The 22194-nt window shown below is 38.8% G+C and overlaps 2 protein-coding genes and 1 long non-coding RNA gene across 10 annotated transcripts in view; 1 reads left to right on the top strand and 2 right to left on the bottom strand.

The window, feature by feature from the left end:
• Phka2 (phosphorylase kinase regulatory subunit alpha 2) overlaps positions 1-7134 on the bottom strand; it is a 65906-nt gene extending 58772 nt beyond the window's left edge. For 3 of the 5 annotated variants that reach the window (XM_005002186.3, XM_005002185.3, XM_003466416.5), the window contains exons 1-2: positions 6889-7117; positions 6377-6713 (exon numbers count right to left, since the gene is read on the bottom strand). In XM_005002186.3, coding sequence (XP_005002243.1) covers positions 6377-6454 — 78 coding nt within the window. In that variant the 5' untranslated portion in view covers positions 6455-6713; positions 6889-7117. Of the gene's footprint in view, positions 1-6376; positions 6714-6888 lie in introns of all 5 variants that reach the window. The other 2 variants (XM_013148913.3, XM_063242961.1) reach the window with 2 other exon arrangements.
• LOC134474581 (uncharacterized) lies at positions 6961-18307 on the top strand. Its single transcript, XR_010045419.1, has 3 exons — positions 6961-7097; positions 10705-10800; positions 17626-18307. It is a non-coding gene; the product is annotated as an uncharacterized LOC134474581 (long non-coding RNA).
• Adgrg2 (adhesion G protein-coupled receptor G2) overlaps positions 11924-22194 on the bottom strand; it is a 142550-nt gene continuing 132279 nt past the window's right edge. For all 4 annotated transcript variants that reach the window (XM_003466386.4, XM_013148915.3, XM_063242962.1 and 1 more), the window contains 5 exons: positions 21175-21274; positions 20355-20638; positions 17716-17817; positions 16585-16737; positions 11924-13602 (listed from right to left, as the gene is read on the bottom strand). In XM_003466386.4, coding sequence (XP_003466434.2) covers positions 13418-13602; positions 16585-16737; positions 17716-17817; positions 20355-20638; positions 21175-21274 — 824 coding nt within the window. In that variant the 3' untranslated portion in view covers positions 11924-13417. The remainder of the gene's footprint in view (positions 13603-16584; positions 16738-17715; positions 17818-20354; positions 20639-21174; positions 21275-22194) is intronic.

Here is a 22194-nt window from a genome sequence, read left to right on the forward strand (position 1 = left end):
GAAGTGGGGAAGGGCAATGTCTTAAAATGCATTTTAAAGCAGGAATTATAATAGCATTTATATGATTTCACTTATAATGATACTTTCAGATGTACAACTCTTTACATATTCACTTAAAAGATAGATATTTTATAAAATTTGATATGTAAACTTTAGGAGGTTCAGGAAATCATCTTGAAAATATAAGCTCATATGCAGCAGCCTCATACTTTACCTAAGGGGAATTAAGGTATGCAATTTTCACTTTTCATTGATGTCTTTCTCTTGCTATCTGCTAACTATCCCCCCCCCGCAGACTTACAAATAATGTACAAGCTACAATCTGTCCATGGGCATAGCATTTGCACTATCTGATATAACTAGTCATGGCTTATAGTGAAATAAACTGGGTTGGGAGCCAAGTACTGCAGGCATCCACTTCACTCCAGCTTCATTCCAGATCCTACTGCTCATTTGAGATCTTTCTAAGGTCACAGACACTGCTCTGGGCCTCTTAGCTACAATCAAATGACTTTACCACTCTCCTAGGAGACTTTAATCCTTTTCTACTCTCTCATCAATCTCTATAGTAAAGATATCTGTCCTTAGCCTACAATAGTGACAACTTATAAAATATATTAAAACTCAGAAAAGCTGTTAGTTCCCTTCTGGCCATCACCTATAACATGTTAAGTATCAGTGGATTACTGGTGGCCATGCTAGTACCCTAAACTTGAATCTGAACAGGATTAAAGATGTCACTATTTGATACTCTCCATTATAAGACTTTTTTATTACATACATTTCAGGCTTGGGGTGAGGATTTGGATTTGGAGCATGTAGACATCACATATCACTCTAGATCTGGGTGTTGACCTGCAGTCTCCAGAGGATCTGCGAGGAGTTCACACATGGACTTTAGTGGAATGGGTAGGAAGATAAAGGTTCATGAGACTCTTGAAATTTCTATGTGAGCAGTTTTTTAGGAAAAGACAGGACATACAGCCTTCATTTAATATTCAAATTAGCCTGTAACCCATTTGATTAAGAGCCACTCTCTAAATGTATGTTATGAACACGGTCTTTTCCTTATCCTTTGTGAGATTGATAATTTATAGTCATATCTAAATAAATAAGTGGCCCATGCCTGTAGTCCCAGTTACTTAGGAGGCTGAAGCAGGAGGATCACTTGAGCCCAGGAGTTTGAGGATAGCCTGAGCAGCAATAACAAGATACTGTCTCTAAATAAATAAATGCGTCAAATAAAATATTAAAAATAAATATAAATGACAAGGACAATATGGGAGAACTAAATTTGGTAGAATATTTCAAGAAACAGTATATTCAAATTTCAGTATTTTAACAGACAAAGTAAAGACAGTGCAACTTCATTTGCTATTCATAGCAATCTGGTGTATTTAGTTCTACTTCTCTGATCTGCCCATCAAAACAGAGTGCTTAGGACATCAGCTCACAAGAAGGATGACTTCCATTCTCTTATCTGGGGTTAACTGTAAAAGGACAGTAGGAATCTGACTAGATGATCTTTTGGATTCCTATACAAAATCTTGAAACAAGTTTTAAGTCTCTTGCCTGTATGCATTATTGAAATTCTGTATTTATGAATGGAAGATTCAAGGACTTTTGTCTCTAGCTTACTCAAATGTTTTTTTATCTGACTCTAAAATATTTAAAAGTTATTCCAGAAAAGGCACACCAAAGGCCTTCTTCCTGCTGAACCCAAACAACTGAAGCAGGAAGTGGCAGAAGGCAGGATAGTAGATTATACCATGAAGGAGAAAATGCTTTGTATGGAGTGCTTCCTCTCCATGAATATCAGTCAAAAATCTGTCAGATGATCTCTGTGAGATGAGGGAGTAAGGTTATTTCTGTCCTTATAGGTCCTAGTGCTGGCCAGAACGCTAGTACTGGTGCCTGGAGAAGTGTCCCTTGGCTATAGTGGAGAGAAATACTGACTGGGGTCTGAGAGGATGCCAGGAAAAGATGGGTGGAGAAACTAATGCAGGGGTACAGACTAGTGAGGTTGGTAGCTTAGATGAAGGTTAGTGGTAGCAGTAAAGAGAAACAGAAGCAGTGGATGGGTTAGATAGATATTTAGGAGGTGATATCAACAGAGTTTAGTGTGAATTGGATACAGGTGGGAAAGGAACAAGAAGGAACCAAAAAGACTTGTGAGTTGCCAACTTGAGCATCTGAATGGGTGGTGGTATCCAGATTTGTTCTAGTATCTTAATTATTTGCTTTATTATATCCAATAATCTGCAGTATAATGAATACTATTTTGATCATTATTTTGCTTCCTGATCTATAGTCTTATCAGTATTTCATATTTTTATTAATGAGCTTTCAAATAAAGCTGTTATTGAAGAAATGTACAAAGTATTTTTTATCTAAGCCAAAATAAATCTAGAAATTGCCTTTTTTCAAATCAACACATTTTTGAAGATACTATCTATAATGTACTCTTACAAAAATCAAACCTGTAAAAAGACTCTTAAGTAGAAATTCTTTTTTTGCCTTAAAGATTAAAATAATATTTAACGGTATGTATATTTGACAAATGATGAATGAAAAAAGTTCTGTTTTTGAGACACAGGAAAGGAATGAGTTGACTAATATGAGCTAATAATGAGAAAACTGACTCTAAAGGAATAATAATGATTGGCTTGACATATTTGTGATGGGATGATTTCTAACCAGGAAAACCAATCTAAATGATATTAAATTAAAAAGCAAATTAGAAAAAGGACCTTATACCAACTGACATTGAAAATGCCTCATAAACTCCTACACATAGCTACAGAAGATGGAAAGAGGTAGCATAAGCTTCTGAAATGTTTCATGTATCTAAAAAATATTACATGTTATACATTATAATATATGTAGTCATATATAATACATAGTTATATATGAAGTTATACATTGTTGTATATAACAACAGGTATACACATAATATATAATTTTATATATGTGTGTGCATATATATATATATATATATATATATATATATATATATATCCCTACGAGCACTCAGAGGAATTGAGACCCTAAATGGGTCAGGACTCTACAACTGTGAAGACTAGTAGTTGGGGTGGGGTGGGTATAGGGTGAGATTTGATAAGAAGGTGTTTAATTCTGTACTTTGAGATTCATGCAATTTCCCAACAAACTATGTCTGAGTATTGTATTTTGGCTACAAGAGCTTGATGATACAGTCAGGAGAGGACAAAAAAGGCAAAAGTGAGGGTCTGTAACCAACAACCACCAAAATAAATACAACTAAAGGCTAAGACAACTTCTTTAAATCATTAAAATGGGGAAGAAAGTCCAACCTGAAGATTTGCTTTGCTAAGAAGACAGTTATTTTGCTCTTGAGGGAAGTCAAGCCTAGAGCAAATGATGGATCATTAGGATGGCTCAGAATGCACAGGAAGTGTTTTTTTTTAATCAACAATGATTGAAGGGTACTTTCCATGTCCCTGAGATAGTGTTTATTGCAAAGGAATGAAACTGATGAAGTCTCCATTCTTAGGATTTCAATGACATGAATGGAACAAGCCAGTTATGTTCATGAACCAGAAAGCAATTATCAGCTGTAAAAAAAGAGTATCATGGGCCAGAGTGGTCATATAAGGATCATTAAGTACTAATATGTGGCTGACATCAATCATAACATAATCAAGAACATTTACTACTTACTGATTGCCCATAAAGTACCAGGCAATGTTCTACATGCTAAATTTTTTCTTTACAATAACTCAATCTAATCAGATGTTATTATCCTTATTTTATAGATAAGGAGATAGACTCAAAAAGCATGAGTAAAGGTTACACATTTCATTCAAGGACAGGATGTGATTCATTCCCAGGTTTGATACAAGAACCAAACTTCATCAGTTTTCCTTACAGCTCCTTCTATCACAGCAATGAAGGGAAATGTCTTTCAACTTGAATTTTATAATATTTTATAGATGTAACTATATTACCCTTTACTCTCTACCCATGCTTTCAGCTCTCAACTTGAGTATTATCTCTTGAAAGACTCTTCTCTTGCCCTACTGTACCATTAATCTTGATTTGTCAAATTCATAGGATTAAGAAATATCTAGCACAGTGATAGCGAACCTTTTAGAGGTTTTAGTGATAACAGCCAGCTGTATCACATGTGCCATAGGTTCCTCATAGGCAGTAGACTAGTACAGCATGGTCCTGGGTATGTCTGGTGGGGAGTGGCCTTGGATACTATGTATGGTCCTTGCCCATTCCTCTGTGACAGTTTTTCTGCTCTGCTTCCCAGACACCATGAACTAAGAGCATCACTCTACCATACCCTTCTGTCATGATGTTTCAGCCTTGGAGCCTGCCTGCTACATACTGAATCTCCTGAAACTGAGCTAAATTAAACCTTTTCTTCTTTAAGTTGTGGGTGTCAGTTATTTTGTCCCACTATGGGAAAGCTAACATACCCACCAAGCTCAGGAGTCCAGGAATAAAGCTCTCCAAATGAAGACCATAATCCTTCATGTGCAATCTGAAAAGTCAAGAAACTCTAGAAATTTAAAATGTTTTCGGAACCTTGCAGCAAACTGGTTTGACAGTACAAGATGATCTGAATTAATGCAAAACTCTTTGGTTGTAGCTCATCTTAGTGTAGATATTCACATTCTGATGTGGAAATAATAATGTATGTGTTTGATTAAAGGTGCTGCCCAGACTCTGCTACAGTTATTATAGCATACGTTTTAGCTCACTGTTTCAGGAGAATCAATACATGGCAGGCAGGCTGCAAGGCAGAAATATATGGTGGAAGGGTATGGTAACATGAAGCTTAGTTCATGGTAGCTAGGAAACAGAGCAGTTGAACAGTGCCAGAGAACAGGGGAGGGATCATATATCCATATTAACTTTCTAAAATCAAATATTTCTGACTTGTTACCACATCTGGCTCAAAGAGCTTCAGATAAGGGATTCTGGGCCTATATCATATGCATAAATGTCACTGTACTACATCCATTTATTCTTTTTTGTGATTCTAGAACTCTGTACAATGCCTTGTATATAACAGATAAACAATAAATATTTCCTGAATGAGGGGCTATCTTAGTTATTTCTCATTGCTGAGACAAAATACTTGACACCCAAGTTAAAGGAGGAAAGGTTTATTTAGCTCACATTTTGTAGAGGTGTCAGTCCATAGTTGGCTGGTTCCAAGGCAGCATGGCATGGCAGTGGGGCCTCACAAGAAGAAACAGTTCATGGCAGGCAGAAGGCAGCAAATAGAAAGCAAAGAGTAACATGCAAAGGACACTAATCCTCTTTATCTATTTTATCCAGGATACCCACCTTTTGCACTATGTCCAAAGTGGGAAATCCTCAATCCTACCTAGAACTATGTCAGACCAATCAATGGGCTAATTTAGTAATCACACACTCTTAATCCTAGCATCACACACTCTAGATCCAGCCACATCTGAAAAGCCTCACCTACAACTGCCTGAGGCTTTGGGAGGACATCTAGACACAAGCCACAACAGGGACCAAACCTAAGAAATAAGCTATGAAGGAAAATGGTCAGTGGCTTGGAAGTGACCATGGCTTCCCAATTTGCAGGCCAGGCCTCCCACCACTGAATGCCATTTCCTTCTTTGACTCTGAAGGCCCTAAAAATAGTTGCTGTTGATTGAGGGCAAGTAATGTAACTGCTACCTTCACTGGAAATAAAAATAGTTCAGTGGTCTTACATTTAGGTACCTACACATACCTTTAGCAAAGTGAAGCACAACAAATATGTTCACATTTCACACCACATGGGCAGCTTCATATGGGATCCCTTGCACAATGGGAGCAGATGATCTGTGTGTCCCACCCTGCTACATGTGTTAACCTTTAGTTTTATTTGTGAAACAGCAATTCATAGCATGCCCTGCATGCCTCCCAGGTTGGTCTTTAACAAGGTAACTCTTGGGAGGGACAGTAGCAGTTGTTCACACCCCAGAGTGAGACACACCTCAAGAGCTTCACACTTGTCTACTGTCCCCACGGTCCAGAATTCACTCCTCTCATACAGTGTGCTCTGTTCAACTGACTCACACCTCTCTCATCCAAAATCAGCAGAGTCAACTCAAAAGAGGCACTTTGTACACAAGAATTCGAGGGGGCTCATTTTGTCCTACCCGACGGTCAAAGAATCAAGGTCTCCTGATTCTAAAGGAGAATTCGGAGGTAATAGGGAGGTAATCACTGGGCAGCAAAAGACTCAAACAGAAAATCTCTTAACTGCAAGCTTTCAGGTCACAAGAGAGGGCAAGAGTTTTTTAAAAAGGACGTGTGACCTGAGAGGGCAGTGCACAGGTTCCCTGGGGTGGTTCCTCCTTACCTGGTAGCAAAGGATGGTTTGTTGCACTAGTCTAGCGTACCCGTCCAGGCGGACCCCGGAATTGCTCCTGCTGCGCATCTCCAGACTTTACGGGCTGTGGCGTCCTGAGCTGCAGCCCCCAAGCAAAACTGGCCCTCAGCTTCACTCAGTTCTTGGGATGGGCCCTGGCAGAAGGAGACTGGGACTTTTCAAAATGATAGAGCCAAAATCTGACTGGAAAACAAGCCAACCAGCCAGACTTTCGCCTGGCTGGGCGGCGCGGGGGCGGAGAGAAGGGCTGGCGCAATGGCGGCTCCGCCTTGGGCAGGCCTGCAGAGTTCCGGGTGGTCACGGGGCCCTGCAGAAATCGAGAATAGAGTACTGAGCCTGAGGATTTAAGACTCCTCGGTCGAGCTTCTTTTGTCTTCAGAAGGGAGACGAGGGCCCGCAGGCTCTGGTCGCCCGGGAACCCTCGGAGTCGCGGCCGGAGGGGGAAGGAAATGGGAACGGCCCGCGGGAGCAGCAGAACCAACCTCTGGGAGGGAAGCGGATGGCCTCCTCAAACCCCTTCCTGCTCCAGATGACTGCCTACCCCAGACAAGGCCGGTATAACAGGCCCTTCGACCGCGTCCACCGGGGTGCCCTCGACTCCCTGCCCCCTCACCTGGCCCGGACGCGGACCTGAACCCGCGGAGCCGGACCTGAGGAACACTGATAAGGGAACCATCCTCCCTCGCCCTAGGTGATGTCACAATCCGCCCCGTATGATCTCGCAATCCCTTTAGCTCCGCCCAGCCCTGCCCGCGTGCGCCCTGGCCCCGCCCCCCCGTGAAGCTGACTGGCCAGGTCCAGATGGAGGCGGAAGGATTAGGAGCGGCAGGTTTGAGCTTTAGAGAGCGGTACTCCAAAGCCGCATTCTCTCTCGACGGTGAGGGACTAGGAGCTGGCCACCAGCCCTACTGGGGTCCGGAAGCTCTCCCGCTGCAGCGCTGGGCCGCGTCCTTCCGCGCCAGGATCATAGCCCAGCCACCTAGTGGAGGAAGGGCAAGCGGGGACAGGTTCTCTCTGCTCCACCCTTGGAGCCCCTCCCTAGGCCAAACTCGCACTTTCTCACTACAGTTTGAGACTGGGTTTGTTCACATAGGAATTCCACTGCTAGCTAATGCAGTTATTACCTCCACATGCTTTTTTCTACTGCCTTACATTTACTGGCATTTAAAGCATGAGCCTTTGGTCCTTCCTCCTTTACTGCCTAAAGCCTACTTCCCATTCTGTGAATTCCTATAAGAATTTCTTTAGTTGGAGATTAGCACTTGGAGTCAGTTCAAATTCCAGTTCTGCCATTTATAAACGTTATGATATTTGGCCTGCTGTTTAAGATGTTTGAACTTCAGTGGTCTCCACAATGTTAATTAAGTAAAATAAATCAAACACAAAAGCTTAAATATTTCATGTTTTCTCTTGTATGAGAAACCCATGCCAGGAGCGGTGACACCCGTCTGTAATCCCAACACTCGGGAGGCTGAGGCAGGAGGGCTGCTTTGAGTTCAAGGCCAGCCTGAACCACACAGGGAGACCCTGCCTCAAAATAAATAAAGAGCTAGCAAAATAAGAGATAATAGGAAACAGGGAGATAGATCTTTTGCAGATGAGAAAGCAACATCAAAAGATGATATATGGGAGGGGCAGAGGAAAAAAAGAGACCAGGAAAAAGAATTAAGATGTAGTATGTACATGTACCAACTCCCCATGATTAATTTATTAAGTACTACTGTTACAGGCAGCTGAGCTAGTTAGAAATATTATAGGCAGTCTGACAGGGGTAGGCCCTCGAAGAAGCCAACACAGAGGACCAGATAGGTCTGATGACCCTGGAGGAGACACACACCTCTTGCTGTGGGCCAGATCTCTGGACAGAAAACAAAACAAATGCAACCACATCTTAAAGTATAATCCTTAGGAATTAAATCTGGATCACCTTGAGAAATCAGGAGTCAGATTCCCCTAGGGAGGAGTGACTGTTCTCTAAGAATGCTTGCTTTCTAAGTGACTCGCTTCCCCATTTGTTCCCAATTTAACCAATTTTTAATTTTTTTATTTTAAAGAGATTAAGACAAAAGAGGACAGAACAAAGCAGATCAGAACAGAACAATGTAAACAACACAGTACTTTACCACAAGACAGCCCAATATTAACAGTAGCTACCATAATGTCTCTTTCTTTGAAATAGTTGAGCATAACTTCATATACAATAACATCAAACATAACAAAATAGTATAAAACCATTCAAGAGAATGAAAGTATTACAGGGCTTTCAGAACCAAGTAACTAAAAATGAACGATGGCTACTGTATTATCTCATTATTGGCTAAACATAGCTATGTCCCGCCTCATACCCATCTACCTCGCAAGTCCCCAGTTTTCCCCAATTTTAGACCCACCTCACCTCATGGTTTTACTCTATAAAAATCCTGAGAAAATGCAGAATCTTTGGCAACCTGCTCGGGACCCCTTCTGTCTCTCAGACAGAAGCTTTCTTTCTCTCAATAAATATTTATACTCTTAATATCCATTGTTCCTAAAATTCATTATTTGATTTTAGAGAACACAAACTAGTTCTGTATATATAGTAAGTCAGGAGTTTCATTCCTCTATATCACTACAGCAGGTACTAGTAAAAATTTTACAATTTTAAAAAAGAAATGCAATGTTCTCATTAGTTAAAATGGGGATAATGCCATCTATTCCATCGTGGGATTGAAGTTTAATAGCATTTAGCAAGCCAACCATGACAGGGCAGGCCTGTAATCCCAGTACTCTGGAAGGCTGAGGCAGGAGGACAGAGAGGTCCAGCCCAGCCTGGACAACTGAATGACTCAGCAAGCAACTGTCTCAAAAATAAAGAACTGGGAGCCGGGTGTGGTGGCTCATGCCTGTAATTCCAGCACTCGGGAGGCTGAAGCAGAATTGTTGCGAGTTCGAGACCAGCGTAGGCTACAAAGTGAGCTCAAGGCCAGCCTGAACTGCACAGCGAGACCCTGTCTCAAAAAAAAAAAAAACAAAAAAACAAAACAAAAAACTGGGGATATAACTAAATGCAAAGGCCTTAGGTTCAATCTCCAATATGGACTGAATTTAGGGTACACTTAGCACATGCATTGCTTATAGGAAAGCACATATTTGCTTTCACCATGAAATGGGAATTATGAACTACCTCATATTGTTGTTTTATGTATCTTCCTAGGTGAAGTATAAATTACTCATTGAAACAGTCTAATATTTCCTATCATATCTGGTACAACATCGAGAATGTTGTCACAGCTCAATTAGTGGTGATTGAAAGAGTGAGTGAAAATCGGTCCTGCTCATTTAGGTCCCACTATGTTTGGTCCTTAACCAAGTCTGTGTCAAGTATTCCAAATCATAAATCTGTGGCTTTACTTGCCCACTCAACTAAAGGATCCAACCATTCAACTCACATAGTTTGGCTTAATAAATATACGGCCCCCTGAATTATGTAGCAATGCAAGTATGCACCTCCATGTAGAATTTGCTATGGTCTGGGGGTAACTTGAACTGGACATTACGTTACCACAATTAACTTCCTTTTGTAATCTTAATATGTATTCTTATTACAATTTTCATGTATTCTTTTGTATCTAAAAGCTGGGCTCATTGCTAATTTTTATTATTTTGGGGGGATCCACATTAAGTGCTTTTTAGGAATTCATATTACAAATCAGAGTCCAAGGTGGAAACCAATAAATGTTTCATTTGGAGGGTTCAGGTCTTTGACTCATAAAAGGGCTGCATCTTTTGTCTTAGGGGAGAAGGTGAATTCTGAGTGAATTTGCTAAAAACAACTCTAATTCAATTATTTCTATGACAATTTAATCTCAATTGATTGGAGCTCAATTTATTTTCTTTTTTTTTTTTTTTTTTTTGTCTTTTTCCTTTTTATCGGTACCAGGGATCGAACTCACGCTGCCTGCTTGCAAGGCAGGCGCTTATGCTGCTGAGCTAAATCCCCAGCCCCTCAATTTATTTTCATTACAACACTTTAAGCAATGTTGAATTTGTCTCCATTATATCTTCATATAGTTAATTTGAGACTGAGAAGGAGAAGAAGCCCTAGAGAGCATAGGATTTCTTTACAATGAGGAATATATTTATTAAATATATTTAAAAGAATATATTCTGGAAGAATATACATTCTATTTTGATCTGCTCAGACTTCTCGATGCTGTATCTGGACACTTAGGTGAAAAAAAAGAATAGACTGATAAGAATTCTTCACATTCATGGTTATGTTCTTATGCCCACTAAGTTTTCTTTTTCATGTCCTTCAGACTCCAACTGTAGCAACAAGGAGCTGAGGCGGAGACAAACTGAACAATCCTTCAACACTGTTATGAAGACAAAATATCACCACACAAGTCCACTTGGTGAGATGGGCATTCATTAAATTACATCTTCATTGAAATCATCTTCAATAACCTGACTTGCTTCCTAAGTGACCTTGTTAGACAGAAACCAAGTCACTAAATGGAACAGTCTTAGCACTTCTTGATGAGAAAAATCATGACACAGTACTTCTCATTGAAGTGAACAAAGATGTTTATGTGGGATTAATGATTACAATGTATTTGGGAGGAAATCTCCAATATTCTGAGGAAATAGTTCTTCAAATGGTGGCCACTGGTCTGACATGCTTTGCCTCCTGATAATGGCTCCACTTCTGTCATTTCACAACAGGGTCTCAAATTGTAGGGCCAGTTTTAAACCCAAGGTACATTCTGTCTTGTTCTCACTCTCTCTGTCTCTGTCTCTGTCTCTGTCTATCTCTGTTTCTCTGTCTCTGTCCTGTCTCTGTCTCTCTCTCTCTGTCTCTCATAGAAAGAGTACAGTGGAGAGCAGAAGAGAAGGGAATCTTGCTGAAGGACCACAGCCTAGACACAAAATACAATAAGAAAAATAAGGATCAGTGGAATCTAACAACATTGGACATTATGTCTCCTCTTGTGTACATGTGGCTACATAATCTGCTTCAGAAGATTGACTTCTGAAGTCTCATTCCTTCTTCCATATTAGAATGTCGCATCACCTGCTAGATCAATTTAGGTCTCCACCTGTGTGTGGGAGCTGAGGCTCTCTGAAGGAGAGATTGCTCTTATCTGGATGAAGTCAGTTCTCCCATTTGGGGCTCCCACATGCTAACCACCAACCCAGGGCCCTCCAAATCCTGTCCTCACCATGTGGAAATGCTACTGTTTGATACTGAGGAAGCATACACTTAAGTGAGCTCCGATAGAGTCTTGTACATTGTATGGCAACATACATTAAAGAGAGACTCCTGAAAGGGAAATGGAAATATGGAAAAGAGAACTCAGAAACTGATCTCGTGATGCAAGACAATCCTTCCCCCAAGTTCACAGTCCTAGGATGCTCACTCTTTCCTCAAAGATATTCCTGTTATGTTGGTCTTCATCAGGTACTGGTTACCATTTCCATGTCACACCACCAGGGAAACATACTGCAAATAATTTCGCTTTGTGAAAATTATCAAACTTAAAGGACTTAACTGCAAATTTATTTCATTGATTTTTAACATTTGTGTCTATTTTAACACATAAAAACAAGGAATTAAATAAATCAGAGGATATAGCAAAGATGAATCAGCACTCACAGAAATGTATTATATTATTATTATAGCTAGTCAGATACAACATTCTCTTGAAATATATGCAAGGGAGCCTCAGTGAAAGACCTAAGTAAGGGGTGTTGAAATGTTTCTAACAAAGACATACTTGAGGCACTGCTCAAGCAAGTGTAAGTGGGAAGCAGGGTAACCCTATGTAACTATCATTAGGGGCAATCAGGGTTCGATACACATAGAAACAACAGCCTCTCACAATTAGTTTACTGTTCCTAGTAGCTGCTCCCCCTTGTCACTACACACTCTTGAAGACTTGACATGTTTTAAAATTTATTAGAAATCTGGCTGAGCCAGAGTGTACCAGTTGTATTAAGTAGTTGCCCTTTAAAGAACAGCAACATGATTTGTTTTATATAATATATTATTCACTTGTGAAAGGCTCTGGGTATTTAAGAATTGGCAGTGTATGTATCTCTTCCACATTCACAATCTCCATGACATATGGTGTGGATTAGAGTTTCATCCCTCCCTGTGACCAAGGTATTAAGCCAAACATCTGGGTACAGATTCTATAATATGATTAGGGCTTAAGTCTGGAGATGGGTATTGGTTTTGGATGTCACGTATGGTTGCACAGACCATACTTCGTATAAGAGTATAACCAAGAGGGGCTAAAATATGACTTTACCCTTTGTCAAGTCATAAACCCATGGGGCTGTGTCTACTCAGTGGGGACCTTTTTCTAACTCACTCAAAGGCACTGTAAGAACTATCTATGGCACTGTCTGTCTGCTTACATTTTTCCAGTTTATCATCATTTCTTGATTTCAGTGAAGTTTCTATATTTCACAGCCCGCATAATCTCCAAAAGGAGCTTTAGAATTCACTGCATCAGGATTTTCTGAGTTATCACATTAGTCAAAACAGCATAACCACAATTCTACAAAAGAATAAATTTACATGGTAGAAAATAAATATAAAAAGATAGAAGTAAGATTTTTGACATGTGGGTCACTAGAATTTAGCTTATATACAATAAAGGCATGCACAACTAAACTCACCAATAGGCTGAAGTCAAGAGCTGCTTTCTAGGATGTTATCAAAGATAACTCAGCCTCTGTAAAATGTGGCTGCAAATTAACTATCTTTTTACATGAGTCTTATTCTTACTGTGTTAAAAGACCAATCTTCTTTTAAAATAAAGGATAAGAAACCATATCACATAATGTCTTAAGACCACGATAATGTCTTAGTTTCTTCTTCCAATGGTAACCATTGCCCTCAATTAGCTTATGTTCTTCCAGAGGTTGCTGAGTATAAAATAAGTTGTTTTCATACATCTCACATTGTGTAAAAGGTAAAATCGGGCATTTCACACCAAGCATCATGCTTTTAGAAAAAAGGAATCACATTTGCTCGATAAAGTGCATGCTTCCTCGCTTTGAAGTCCTTCTGAAAGCCATACGGCTTTTACCATTACAAGGATCTTCTTTCTCATTAAACATGTGCTGTTTCCCAGTGAGATCATGAAGGCACACATCTCCATTCTGAACACTGAAAGAAACCCCATTCCTCTCCGTAGAAGCATTCCCTGTATAAGAAAAAACAAAGTTGTCATGAAGTAGCCAGAGAGAGCACTAAAACAGATGTAAACATCACGTTAATTTTCAATACGCATACATGAAACATATCTTTTAATATATTTATGGCACATATTCATATTTCATTTATTTTTCATTCTTTCCCTAAGGCCACTCAAAGTAAGCATGACAAATTGGAGACTGACTCAGAAATGGTTTTCCTATGGCTGTTTTTTAAATAAAATGGTCAAAATATATGAAGCAAAGCAAGACATTTTATTTTTAAAGGCCCATTTCTTAGCTCTGATTGAATATATTGACTTCAAGTATGCATAAAATAACCTATGGCAATATTTTGGTCTCCTCAAAAGGTTAAGGTTAATAGAGATACACATACGTACCCTTACAGATTCTTGGTTCCCTAAAATTTCTATAAAATGAAACTTTGTACTAACAAAGAAACCCAGGACAACCAGTTACAACCATCATGCAAAAAGAAATCACCTCTCTTTAACTATCTCTCAGTCATCCTATCTAAATCAAGAAAGATCTGATTCAAGATAGGACTGATTTCTAAGAGGAGACCATGGATTCTAACCCAAGACTTAAGCTAGGGGGCAGTTGAGTCTTCATTGGTTTGGAACTGGGCCTCCCTCACCCTAAGCAGGGCCTGGATTGTAGGGGCATCAACCTTGACTATATACCATTGTGAGACCACACAGAAAGCTAAATAAGCCCGTTTGTTAGTTGGTGAAATAATGACAGAAACAATAATGTTACTAATATCACTGAGCGCTTTCTAAATATTGCCTCATTTATAACTATAGGGGATGGGTACTATTGTTATCTCTATTTCACAGACGATGAAACTAAAGCTGAAGAAATTAGATGCCCTGCTAGGGCTCAGAAGTGATGGAGTCAACATGTGATGATTCTGCTTCCAAACTGTGAACTTGTGGCCCTGTGTGAGAATGATAAGCCTTTAAGGCAGCTTAGATTGGATGCATGTCATATTCATGCAAACGAGTTAGGAGATATGGTTAACACAGCTCCATCTGTGCCACAGCTCAAACAGGGCATGTGGCTGAGGCAGCTGTTCTGACTTAGGCATTTTAGGCTGAGGACATTTTGGTGCAAGAACAATTTGTCCCTGTATAATAAACAAACCAGCTGCCCATTTCATTTTTGAAATTGCCAATTCTATTCCTCATTTGTCCCAGATCCTGGTCCAAGGACTAACAAATCAGGGATGTTCACCCCTGACAGGCATATTACACTTTGAAACAGCCTCTCTGGCGACCCTAAAATGCATTCCTCCCTTACTGTCAGGCATCAGAAATAGCTGTGTCAAACAGCTGTGTCAAGATATATTATTTCCACCAAATATGATTCCTAAAAGGATGACAACAATGCTGACAGAGCTAGACAGGTGAAACTTCAGGTTTGTGCTCTTTGTAGAACATGGAAAAAAAATCTTGTTATGGATGAAGAGCCCCAAACACATAAAGCTTCTGGATGATCAGCCCACTCCTTTGATTTCTCTCCTTTCCTTTGTTCTGTCATATTATCAACCAGCCTTGATACCTATCTCTTTTATTTTATTTACCTGCATCAGATCATTCCTGAAATAGCTATTTGGCAAAGAGCCCAGAGTTTTCCTTCTGGTATTGACAGTAAAGATCCAAGACCATATGGCACCAATTTCTCATGTTTTGTAGTAGTGGTTTCCAATGAGGGGTAAATTTATCCCCTAGGGGACATTTGTCAGTGTCTGGGGACATTTTTGGTTGTCACAATAGGGAGCAGGGCACAACTACCTCTATAGTGTAGAGGCCAGGGGTACTTCTCAATATCCCATAATCCCACAAAACAGAATTACGGAGCCCCAAATTACAATTGTGCCTGAGGCTGAGAATCTTGATTTCAAGGCATCCTATTGCATTTTAAAAGCTTAGACGTCTAAACACTCTGGGAGGCTGAGGCAAGAAGTATGCAAGTTTGAGCCCCACCTGGGTAACATACCAAGACTTTGTCTCAAAATCAAAAATTTTAAAAGGTCTGGTGATGTAGTTTAGTAAGAAGGCCCTGGGTTCAAAAAATAAAAACAAAAAAGTCTAAACAAACTAACAGCCCTTCCTCTAATCCTCAGGAGACTGGAAAATCATTTGGTATGAATCTTCTTACAAATTTATTTGAATTAGTCATAAAAATAATGGATATCCTAAAACAAGAAAAAAAGGCAAATTTTTCCATGGAAAGCTTAAATAAACTAGCAGAATTTAAGTTTTTATAAAATGCAATGTATGTTTAGAAGCAGAAGGCAGAAACATGTAAGCTTTTATGAGTAATGAGGAAGCCAGTCTTACAAAAGAAAGAAAATGTAATGAGGTTTTAGCTAGAAATATTGTAATTAATGAGAAAGGACGCACAGCAGCAATAATCTCTTCATACGCAAGTGACATATATGGTAGCCAACACTGGTCACTTTTTGTCTTCCAGTATTTGATATATTTGTGGGGATTTGGTTGTTGTCATAAGACAACCACATTGTGGGAAAGAATTAAACATGGAAAGTAAAAAACAGGAAGTTTTAAAAGTTTTGAATGTATGTACTATTATAGATGTACAAACAGATATAGTCTTACAGACTATTTATATAGTGCTTTCACAGAAACAGCACAGTAGTGACATCTTTCAGTGATATTTGAATTAGGATTTGAAACATTAAAACAGTAGGTCATCATCAAGTCCCATTACAAAAAACTAAATCTTAATAAATTAAGTTGTGCAAATATTTGCTCTAAAATAAATAAATTTGGATAAATAAGCTTTCTCTTTTATAAGGCAACTCTGTTTTGATCTACTAATCATATATGTAATCACTTCATTTGCTTTGCAAAAGTACCACTATCATTTGCTTTGCAAAAGTACCACTAAAGAATAAAACTACTTTTAACACTAGCTTGAAAAATACTATATTGAGACATACATACCATTCCCGCTTGCGTGTACTGAACAATCATAATTCACTAGCAGTGTGGTGGAGTTAGTGGAGTTACTACTTGACTGTAAGGAATTTGAAGAGCTGGATACTCCTTGGTTTACAGTCTGCTTCTTTAAACCATTAGTAGCAGTTTTACTCCAGTCTACAGCAGAATAAGCATTACAGAAAAACAGGGCAGTATGTTGAAGCTTAAATGCAAGAGACAGATTACAGTGTAACAAGTTCTAGAAACTGGATTCTCACTAAGATCTTACTGAGAAGTCACACATTTCATAGGTTGGTGTGATAAAAAGTACTTTCACTTAGACTATATATATTTGTTCTTCAAATGACTATCTGGTTCAAAGCAAATTATATTCTCCTAAAACTAAAAGCCAAGATAATTTGATTGTGTCTATAAATATTCACTGAATTAGATAGTAATTCTGAGTCTCCAGCTGTCCTAACAAGAATACAAATCAATTCTGTTGCAATGTCTGATCGTTCTTGAGTCCGTACAAATAATCGACCTCTGCATGCTGCCATTTTCTGAGTACTGAGTCTGGGGCCTCCCAGGTACTGCAAAGGTAGTATTCATGCAAAAGGAATCCAGTCTTTTCAAATAGTACTTACTTTTTTGTATTTTCTTAAAAATCAGTTATTTGCTCTACTACTCAATAAGGAATAGCTGAAAATAACTTCAAAATAACTCAGTAGGTGTCAAAGTGTATATATAAAATTTGGCCAGCTAACAAATAAAGCAACTGACAACCAGAACCTCTAGAGGAAGGGTTGAGCCAAGCTTTAAAAAGTTATGAAGGAAAATATTAAAGTTTCCTTGGGAAATTAAAAAAAAAAAAACATGAGCTCAGTAAGAAAGAAACTCTAAAAATTTCACCATTGTTTTGTTCTAGAAGCAACCAACCCACTAATTCTATTGCTCACAAAATTCTCAGATATAAACAATGGTTTTTAATTCACTAGGTTTTGTTCCTCCTAATGTTCACAACAAATATTTTCTGTTGCATGGGTTCTGTTTCCTGATTTTCAGATCCAATGACCCTTTGGAAATGACTGCTTGGGCTCTCAATTTATACATCTTTTCTCTGAGATTTAAGAGGAAGAGAAAGTAAATATTTACCAGAATTTTCAGCCAGCCGTAACTTTCCGCAACAAAGGTACCGTCTCCATTGCTTCCTGACATTCTCTTTTGCTACACAGTAGAAGATGAATATGAAGGATCCTAAAGGGGGAGAAAAGAACCATAACATAATGAATTCCAAATTAAGGTCATATGAATGTCATATGCTTACTTTGCATAAGACATAAAATCTTTGGCAGCTATGGGTAAAGTGAAATTTTGCAAATTGAAGCTTTCTATGGAAAAGCATCCAGGGGATGCTTCTCTTTTAATTTTTGTAAAATAAAGACTATTTTAAAAAGAATGATAACTTTACATTTTTGAAAATACATTCACTGTCTGTCTTCTCACATCTGATCCTTGGCCCTTCCCTGTCTTCCACCTACCTAGTATTCTAGCCACGACTTTGGCTGCTACCTCTCCTTCCCTTTGGATTCATAATCCATTTCGAAATTCTGTTAAATGTCATCTTTTCTAGTCTCACATCCATCTTTCCCACCGTCCTGCCTACTGCTGGGCTCCTTGCTTGGGCCTTGCCCTATGTGCAGCAAGCCTGAGGGTGGCAGCAATGGGCAAATCTACTACCTCCCTTGGACCTGCTCAAGGAAACACTCCTCTGATGTCCTGGCAAATACAGGCAGCTGAAAACTTGAAAGGGCCCTTGGACTCCAGCTCCTGCCCACCACTATCCCTAGTCACCCAGTCTAGGGCTTCACATACACCTCCAGCTCTGCTATTCCCCAAGACTTTTGTCAATACTTGCTCCATGTATAGGTGAATTTTGAGCTCTCTCTCTCTCTCTCTCTCTCTCCCCCCTTAACACTTCATTTAGATACTCTTTTTTTTTTTTTTTTTTTTTTTTTGCTTTTCTTCAGTACTAGGAATTTAAACCAGTTCACTGCACTGAGCTATTTCCACAGCCTTTTTTTTTCTCTTTTTTTTGAAATAAGGTCTCATTAAGTCACTAGGCTGGGCTCAATCTTGCTACCTTCCTGCCTCATCATCCAAGAGTGCTGGGATTACAGGAATGTACCATCACATCCAGATGTTTGTCTATTTTTATATTTTTCATTTTAAAATACCAGATTTTATTCTAAAGGCACACATGCCCACCCTCAAGACTGATGTGTAAATATTGAGCACCTGTTCTCAAATGCCACCCTGGGAGGCCACCCTTGGTTGCATTAGGGGAGAAACAACACAGTTGAATCAGAATTAGAATCAATCAAACTGTCTATCTTCTTTAATCAACTCAAAAGCATTGTGAATTAGGTATAGAAGAAGTATTCATTCATACTTTAATGAGAAGATATTCTTGGGAAATGAAGAAAAAGAAGCAGGTTTGTTTTCCATTAAATACACGAAGGTAGCTACCTAACTTTCACATTACTGACTAGTGTGATTTGTGTATATTTTTTCTCTTAAAGTGCCTATTTGAGTATGACACTGTGGGCAAAAAGAAACATTTCCCAAAACCCTTACAAATAACTTGCTTGGGGTGGTGTTGGTTGAATTTAATACTATATAGTGCAACACATACAATATACCAATTCAGCAATGTGTATATTACAGGTAAAAATGAACAACTACATATAACCAACAATGTATTTCTGACCTCATTTCTCTGGTATCAAACAAACAAACAAAAAATCTAAAGGCCAAATTTGGTATCTGAATTTCATCTCAGGGTGGGATTGCTTTGAAAACCATCAAAATGGCTGATGGAACTATGCGGGGGAGCAGCATGGGAGTTAAAAGCAATAGGAAAACAAACAGAGCAGAATGCAGGGAAAGCGCATTCTATGAAGATGGGGATTCAAAGCAAACCAAGGGACAGTGTTTATTAGTTAATGTAATTGTTTATTAATTAATGTAAACCTATTGTTCATTAAAATAAACCTATTAGCCTCGCTGGGCTTTTAATGCCAAAGTATTTTCATTAAAAATTAACACCTGACAAGCCTTTTTACAACACTGCTGTTTAGAAAATTAGTCATTTGCTCTTCTGTATGAAGGATCCAAAATGAGGTAGCTGGGCTTTGGGTGACACACAGAGCCTGGCCCTCACTGCTACCAGGTCAGCTCTGCATTTTGTAAGGATTAACTCCTGAGCATGACTGCTACCACTTAGGTCTGGTTATTGCCTTTTCATTTATCATAGTCTCCAAACCAAACACTGGTAAGCGTCATGAACTCCCACAGGGAAATTTATGGTATGTGCATTTTACTATATGGAGGATCTACTTTGAGAAATAAGTTTAAAAAATAAAAAGAAGGAACCAAGTGAAGGAAGACTAATTGGCTCTCTCTTAGAATGAGTTCTTGGTAGGTTCCTCTCAAGAGTTTCTCTGAGAAGATAATGATGGATAAAAGAGAGAGAGAGCGAAAGCAAGAACGAGAGCGAGAGCGAGAGACAGAGAGAGTGAGAGAGAGAAACTGAAAGACAGAGAGAAAAGCACTGTTTTTTGAATTTAGTGAATCTTCAAGAATCTCTAAATTTAGTTCTCTGCAATAAATCTTTTCTGCAACAAATATATCTTAAGCCGGTAAACAAGTCATTTTGCAGATACTCATGTAGCAGTGATATTTTTATATTCAACTGGGATCATTCAGTTCATATTTAATGTTGTAGAGCTTACCTTGTAGGGTGTTAAAGATGGCAAAGAGATACATAAAGGTGACATTCACTGGTCCCCAGGCAAAGAAGGCAAAGCCCCAAGTAATTCCCAGTAAAAATGTAAGGCCAGCAATACTTCTGAGGTCTTGAATACTAGTTTTTCTCTGGGCTCCCAATTGCTTCTTCTTTTTAATTCTACAGAGCTGAACCAGGACGACAATGAACATGCTGATATTCAGCAAAAAAATCACACAGAAATATCCCACAACTGTAATATAGAATACTGCATTGCTGTTGATCCAGCAGCTGGAATTTGGAGGGAAGAAAAACAGGGGAAAACTATTACAATGATGAAATCATGTCCCAAAAGGTATACTGAATCTATAAATTTTAAAGAAATATTTTCGACAAGTACAAGAAAAAGAAAATGATAAAACCAAAGTTCCATAGGGAAAAGAATCTAAGGGTTTATTTTAGAATATCAATGACTACAAATATTTTTAAAATATACTTTTAAACATTCAAGATTTCACCCTCGTAAATCCTAGTAATTCTATTCCATGAGTTTTATTAATATAATAAATATAGTTCTCCCTAATTCTTTTTTCTTCTCAAAATAGTTCCTCCTAATTTGTTACTTAAATTTCAGCATGTCATTTCCAGCTGGCTTATCTCATTACATGTGATGGGGAAGGCCAGATGTATTAATATGACCAGTTTTATTAAGGTAAGAGCTGAAGTCAAAATGCTGATTAGATCCTCTCCTTGGAGAATTTAATTTTCCAGTTTGCTTTACATTCCTGGAGTGGGGCAGGCTGGGTTGGGGGCGACTTTGTACTCACAAGTCATCTGGTGAGCCATTGGGAAATCTCCCATAGGATCCAAGCCCATAATTGTTTGGGGATATAGACAGGACAATGGTCACAACCACGGCTGGTACCCCTGTAAGATAGGAAATATTTGTCACACATACTTCTAACAACCAAAGGTGGTGAAAAGAAAGACCAGAGATCATTTTACTTTCTTCTGTGGCTTGGCAAAGACTGGCTAGTTATTCACTAAACCAGTTATTTTTCTTTGGCACACAGCTGGAGGCACCTGGCCTCCCTAGCGGCCAGGTATGCATGGCCACACCATATCCTCTGGCCAGTAGGATACAGGCTGAAGTGATTTGCTTCACTCTAGGTCTGCCCCAAAGAAACTTACTATAAGATCCTGTGTTCTCTCTTTATGACAAAAATTCAAAGATACCTTGAAAGTTCATCTTAAAGCAGTCTTCATCAACTTATATCTTTGAATAACCACAAAAGCGGAGATTCCTCTAAGCCCTCTAACTGGACTGCACATGGGTGAGAAATGATCTATTGAGACTTGAAGTTAGACTAAAGGATTTTCTGTTACAGCAGCTAGTGTTACTTAAGCAACTCCTAATAAATGGTTTACTATGAAAACAAAAGTCCTCAATTGATTATTTTGAACCTGATGGATGAACTCGCATGTCCTGTGTAATTCTGGGATAGTGACTGCCACTATGTTGGCACTCTTAAGGCCAATGGTTATTTCTGCTTAGAGTATACATCGGAGTTTCTCTGGTTATTTGTTTTTGTTCATGAGGGTGAATCCTATATTTTTTGTTGTCCCTGTTTTTGCTGTTTCATTCCTTCCTTCCATTCTACCTTCTTTACCAGTTTCCTCAAGCTTGGACAAACTTCCCCTGCCCCTCAGCCTTCCTTCTAATCTCTTCTTTCTGTATTTCTCCATTTTCCTCCTCTCTCTCTTTTTTTTAACTTTCTCTTCTTAGGGTACAATTGCTCTATTGAGTGGATATTTACTGTACATAATTTTCTGATTTGTCTTAGATT

This window comes from Cavia porcellus, unplaced genomic scaffold (genome assembly GCF_034190915.1).
Source record: "Cavia porcellus strain 051 isolate PalLab524CR breed Dunkin Hartley unplaced genomic scaffold, mCavPor4.1 scaffold_33, whole genome shotgun sequence".
In the NCBI taxonomy this organism is placed as follows: Eukaryota; Metazoa; Chordata; class Mammalia; order Rodentia; family Caviidae; genus Cavia; species Cavia porcellus.